This window comes from Corvus brachyrhynchos, unplaced genomic scaffold, assembly GCF_000691975.1.
Source record: "Corvus brachyrhynchos isolate BGI_N302 unplaced genomic scaffold, ASM69197v1 scaffold369, whole genome shotgun sequence".
In the NCBI taxonomy this organism is placed as follows: Eukaryota; Metazoa; Chordata; class Aves; order Passeriformes; family Corvidae; genus Corvus; species Corvus brachyrhynchos.
In genome coordinates this window covers 130286-136625 of record NW_008246055.1, presented here as the reverse complement: position 1 = coordinate 136625, position 6340 = coordinate 130286, and the positions used below count along the sequence as shown (strand labels likewise).

At 50.6% G+C, this 6340-nt stretch overlaps 1 protein-coding gene across 3 annotated transcripts in view; it reads right to left on the bottom strand.

Annotated features, from left to right (window-relative positions):
• Positions 1 to 95: 95 nt before the first annotated feature.
• Positions 96 to 6340, bottom strand: part of PIGQ (phosphatidylinositol glycan anchor biosynthesis class Q) — a 37603-nt gene continuing 31358 nt past the window's right edge. For 2 of the 3 annotated variants that reach the window (XM_017745738.1, XM_008642377.2), the window contains one exon: positions 96 to 4543. In XM_017745738.1, coding sequence (XP_017601227.1) covers positions 4359 to 4543 — 185 coding nt within the window. In that variant the 3' untranslated portion in view covers positions 96 to 4358. The remainder of the gene's footprint in view (positions 4544 to 6340) is intronic. The other variant, XM_017745739.1, reaches the window with a different exon arrangement.

Here is a 6340-nt window from a genome sequence, read left to right as displayed (position 1 = left end):
GTGCAGGTGAGGGAAGGAGAAATGCACAGCGGGTTTGAACTTCCTCGCCAAACTTCACTCACACACTTTTAATGAAACTCTCAATGAGTCACTGCTCTTTTATAATACTTTACTTAAAACCAGAAAACCCTGTGAGGAGGATTGGTTACAAGAGCTGTGAAGTTCTCACAAACTTCCCCAGTGCCAGATGTTAAATAACACAGTGGATGGGAGAGGAGCTGCAGCCTCTCCCTGCCCCGAGCTGGCCCTGGGTTCTGCAGCTTCCCCCAAACACCTGCACTGCTCCCAGCCCCAGCACCTGCCTGGGAACACAGGGGGTGTGTTCTGTCACCTGCAGCACTCATCAGTGCAGGAACACTCCTCATATTCAGCTTGCTGAGATGGTAAACGCAGAGTCTGAGCATTCCTGGTTTGAAGTCCAGGTGTGGATAAGGACTGGAGCCAAAGGTGACAGACTAGCAGCAACTCCTAATGCAAACTGGTGAGCCAGAGGCAAAGGCGGTGGGCACTCTGCTCTCATCCAGGAACGCAGATCAGCTGCCCACGTGAGGCCTGGATTGCTCTGAATGTGTTTATCCTGCACCCAAAACTCCCGATGCAGCTGCAAAGCCCTGTGGCCTCCTGTCACATGGAGGATCAGCTGAGATCCAGACCCATCCCCTGTGAGTGCACAGCACACTCACCCTGCAGAGCCCCAGGGCTCCACACGTGCAGACCCTGCAGACCTGGACACTGCCAGCTTTGGGGTTCTGCTGCCCAAGCTCCCAGAGCTCCCACTGTGAGCTCAGCACAGGCAGGAGTGAGGCTGGAGAGAAAGTGCTCTCTGCTACCAAGTCCAGAGAAGGACCAAGGAGCAGGTCAGGGATCTGAGTCAATGCACAGGCACCCCCCTAAGCAAGGCTTCAGCCCCCAAAAGGCAAAGGAGCTGCTGAACAGTCCCTGAGGAGGGGGAACAGGAGCAGAGATGACACAGGACTGCTAATGCTCACAATCACTGAGGAGATCTGAGTTACCGTGTCGCCGAGCTCTGCACTACACAGGGACAAGGGGCATGAACTGAAACACATCAAACCCTGCCTGAGAGCAAGGGACACCTTCTCACTGTGGGGGTGACCAAGCACAGGCACGGGTTGTCCAGGGAGGTGTTGGAGTTGCCACCCTTGGAGATATCCCAAAGCCATCTGGACACGGTCCTGGGCAACCAGCTCTGGGTGGCCCTGAGGGAGCAGGGGCTGGACCAGACAATCCCAACCCCCACCAGTTTCCCGTGATGGGAAGGTCTAAGCATAAAGGGTAAATCACTGAGGGTTAGAGCTAAGCAAGAAGATGGTGTTGGAGCAGCAGGAAGAGGCAGCAGAGGGCAGAAGGAAAAGCAGCTCGTTCTCTGCAGGATGAAATGCAGATTTCCCTGCCTTACACTACTGAAAGTCAACATATGGGTTGTACATTCGTGCAAGAGTCTTTGTGTGGGCCTGAGCAGGGCACAGTCCAGCTGCAGCATCAGGGAAAACTCCCAAACCCATAACCAGAGCCTTCAGTGCAGTGTAATTACTGAGGTTTCCTTTCAGCATCGTCACATGCTGTCCTAGTTAGGGGAAGAAAGTATTTCTCCAAGGCAGAATTTCTCTCTAGGATAGCGTTTTTCACACAGTTTCCTTCACAACCCACCTGCCTAAGTAAAGAGGGGGTTTGTGGCAGCACTGGGAACCAAAAGGTGGGAGAAATAATAATAAGGAAATGCAGTATTAAAAAAAGTCTGTAAGATTAGAGTCTTTGACTGATGGCTGGCAAAGCCTGCGTGCTGCCTGCTATAAGGGGTGCGTGGTAGGAATGGGAGATCTGGAATCTTTAACTACTTCTCATCCAAGGGCTGCTCTGGATAGTATAAATCTGAGGATAAATCAGAGCCAGAGCCTCACCAGCAGCCTCTTCCCTGAGGAAATGCCAGCGCTGGGCCAGTCTGTGCTCCCATGGACGATGATGCTGATTCTAACTTCTAATTAGAGAGATGACATAAGGTCAAGTGTTCTTGAGCAGGATGTCTGCTGTGTTGTTGTAATGTCTCTGCACAGAGTCGGAAAAGGGTGGGGGAAGACTCTTCCACAGCAGGGACTGGAAAGGAAGAGGAGAGACATGGCAAACCTCCAGCAGAAGAACTCAGATACCATCACGGGCAAGGAGAACGCCCAGTGTGAGGAGCAGAGGCAGCTCAGGCACCAGCTCCGGGTGACACAGGAGAACTGCACCTACAAGGAGCTGCCACTGCCCAGCTGGGCTGCTCAAGGTTCCCTGGTGCAGAAGACTCAGGATGTCAGCTTTGAGGAGGAGCTTGATATTTCCCCACCCCAGAGTCAGTATCAGCCTTCAGTAAACAAACCCAACACTGGAACATCTAAAACATCCATCAGGCTCCCAATAGCAAGGTCACAGTTGCTGGTTTTCATGGCTCTGTGCTATCTCTGGGGCTTTCAGGGCATTTGATCCCAAAGGACCATGATTAGGACCATCATGAACTATCTGGTCTCACAGAAAGATTTTAAAAGTCAGGATATTAAAAACATTATTTTCACAAGACCAAAAATACAAAGTTTCTCACAGCAGTCAGCAAACTGAACTGTGCAGGCATGGGAGGAACCAGGGGATATCATTTACGAGCTCCAGTGGAAAGATGAGAGGGAGTTAAAGTGTAAACCTGCTCTGCTCAGTGCCAGGTGAGGATGGGGCTCATGACTGACTTCAGCTGAAGTGAAAATGTTATTTACACCATTCATCCACCAAATGCATCAGGGGTTAGCTTGCAGTTATTCCCACCTGGAGTGCAGAGAATTACTCAGGCAGAGATAATTCCAAGACAAGAAGATGCTGCACAGGAGTTTTAAGCACGGATCATCAAAGAACAAGATCTCTCCAGTTTCTGGCAGGGATGTCCCAGCCAGAGCCTGCGGTGGCAGATGGTGAGGGGGGTTTGCCACACTGGCTTTCTTCAGTGATGTGCCCTGGCTCAAGGTGACAGGGCATCATGTAGTGCCCCTATAGTCCTGCCTCCCTCACATGTCCCTAAGAAACCTCGAAGGCCTTGGAGCTTTGCCTGCTAAGGAATGTCTGGACCCTGCACCTGCCTGCAGAGCTTCCTTTTCTCCTGCTCAGGCTATGCCTGGAGAGGCAGTGACTGCACCACGAGGGGCTTTCAGCAGCTCCAGACAACCCAAATACATCTGGCCAGGGATATCTTACAACAGGGGGGCCATAACCCTTCTGTGACAGCTGCCAGCACATGGATGAGACACAGGGCTGGGGTAGGAAACTCTTACCCTGCCCCGGCAGTGCTGGCTGAAGGCTCCTAAAGCCCCAGGACACCTTGCCTTGCCAACACCCACTGCAATGCAGGGGCAGCCATCCAGAGAAGGGCTGGGCACTGCAGCCACAGTACCTTCTCCTTTTCCTCCTCCATCCTTGGCTCCTTGGCCAGCCAGGGATAAAGGAGCAGGATCCGGCACAGCCCTCACCTGCCAGTGCAAAAAGCAGGGTACAGTGACACTGGCTCCTTGCTTGAGCTGGGGCAGAGGAACAAGCAGAGCTGGAGGAAGTGTATTTTGGGTAAGGACTCTATTTAAATTACACACAACCACAGCATGCCCAGTGGGACATCACCCTCCAGTGCACAGGCACCCTTTCCAAGAGAGAGAATAGGAGACACACCAAAATGAGACCAGGACATGGAAAGCCAAGCAGTGCTGCACTTTGAAAACATATCCAAAGCAGAAAACTCCCCTAAGAGAAATCCCAGAATCATGATCCAACAGTCTGTGCTTCTGGGCCTCCAGCCTCACTCTTTCAACCCCTTCTCTGGTGCTGCAGTGGGGGTGACTGCAAGCCCTCCTAAAAAGAAATTAATAAATATCCCATGGATTCAGACACCCAGCTGTTCAGTTTTCAGTGTAGGACTCCATGAGCTGATTCTCCACATGGTTTTGGTCAGCTGGCTTGAAGGCTGAAGCACAAAAGGTCCAAAACACCCTCTCGCTGAATGCACCACAGCATTGTGGCTCTGCTATGGCCCTGTGAGCTGATGTGGAAGGAGAAATTCATCACCAAACCATTTGGGAGCTGCTTCCTCCATGATGCTGAGCGCTGGTTTCATGAGGCACTGATGGGTTTAATCTTTTGCTTCCAAAATAATCATTAGCATAATATACAAACACAGTGTAGGGGAAGAGAAAGTTGAAAAATAATGTTTAAAAATACTTGCCTTTAAAAATTCAGCCCTTCCTATGTTACCAAAATCTATTTAAAGGGATGGTGCAGTTGCTGGCTCTGAGAAGCCTTTGGTCCCAAAGCATCAGGAGTCAGTATGTTTTTCAGGTCAAGTTCTCAAGCTCTTCCACTGTCTTTAGTTCTGCTTCTCTCCTTTGTGTTTCCAAGGGTAGATGAGCTCTCCAAGGAACAGTTTCTTGCAGAGAGATGCCCAGGAGTCCCTGGGGTAGCAGCTGTAGGTGGGCAGTCTGTATGTCTGGACCACACCTCCGTAGGAGAGGGGGTTGATCTGTGCGGAGAAAGAGGGATAGCAGCAAGAGAAACATCAGTGCTGCTCCTCACACACATCAGAATCCCTCCCTGGCTTGCTAAGGCTGTTTATCCTTCTCCAACATCCCCCAGCATCAACAAATTGAGCTTGGCAAGGGGTGTTACCAGAATCATTCCCAAGCAGAGGGGCAGACAAGCACCGGCACGAGAGCTGGGGGGGAATGAGAGGGGCATGTGTTACACACCAGAGTGGAGGGGACAGTGGCTGGAGAGACAGCAACAGAATCACAGAGTCATGGAATTTTTTAGTTTGGAAAAGACCTTTAAGATCATTGAGTCCAACCCTTAACCCAGCACTGCCAAAGCCACCACTAACCCGTGTCCCTAAATGCCACATCCACACTGCTTTTGAACTTCTCCAGGGATGGTGATTCCACCAGTGCCCTGGGCAGCTGTGCCAGCGTCTCACCACCCTTCCAGTGAAGAAATGTTTCCTAATATCTAATTTAAACCTACATCTAATACTGCACTGGGGATGCACTGGGACTCCAGGAACCCCTCTGGAATAGACCAGTTTAGCTGTACCTGTTACGAGCCCTCAGCCCACAGCTGTGCATTAAGTTAAACCTGGTATCACCCGAAACCACCCAGTGGAACCAAGTCCCAGCACAACAGGATCACACCACAGAGCTCCTCATCACCATTTTCAATTAAGTCTCCTTGGCTGAGTTCATCTCTTTTAATTTGACTTCAATCACCACCCCAAGCCTGTACCTACAGAAGTTCTGCCTATGGTCCCCAGTTGCTGCATTGACCTTTTGAAGACAGGGATGTGAACAGACACATTAACTGTACAAGGGGTGACAGAGGCACGTTAGACCTTGGGAATGCTCATCCCAGTGAAGCACTCAGGGCAGGGAGACAGGTGAAGTCCACAGGACGGACCCGGTGTGGCCAAGATCTGATGCATGAAAAGGATGCACAGCACAGTCTCCAAAAGAGCAAAAAGATTGCACAGAAATGGTGGGGCTCAGAGCACAGACCACAAGAGATGACAAGGGCTGGGGACTTACAGAGGCAGGGAAAGCTTGGCCAGTGGAGAGGAATGAAAGGACATCCTTCTCTAGAAAAAGGGTTCAGCTCTGCTGGAACCAACCAAGCAGCTCTGGGAAAGGAGACAGTAATTCACAGCACAGAATCCAGCCACAAAAGGAAAGCGAGACAGCAAAACCCATGCACAGAGTCACTACTTGGTCAAAGCTGAATATTTCTTTTGTCCACTAAAAAGCATCTGGGTTTCTGGGAGTTTGCCTGTGCCACCAGCTTGCTTCAGCTGCCTGGAGCTCATGGAGTGGTGAGGGATGAACTCCCAGTGCCTACAGAGATGGAGCTCTTGGAAAGGGGGTTGAGCTAATAGTTCATTAGAATTAATCCTGGAGACCTTTGTCAAATTAGTTTCAAAGTACAAGATTGCTCAAGCAGAAGGGGGAAATGCCTGTACACAGAAGCATCCATAGGAAGTTTAGGAAAAAGGCCGGGGCAGCTGCTTGCAGGGAAAATTATAAGGAAAGAGTAAACAGGGAAAAAAAAAAAAGGGCCAAAGAAACCTGTCCCCAGAACTAGCAGCCGTAAAACCCGAGTAACTGTTTCTGCCCATTTCCTCAGCTGTAGGCAAAGCAGAGTGTTTTAAGTGCAAACATGCTGGGGGAGGAGGACAGGAACTGCTGCTCTACAAGGGAGAGACACAGTGAGTGTTCCTTTGACTATCAGCTGTGTGGGCTGGAAGGTCTGGACACAACATTTGCGGTTGAGAAGC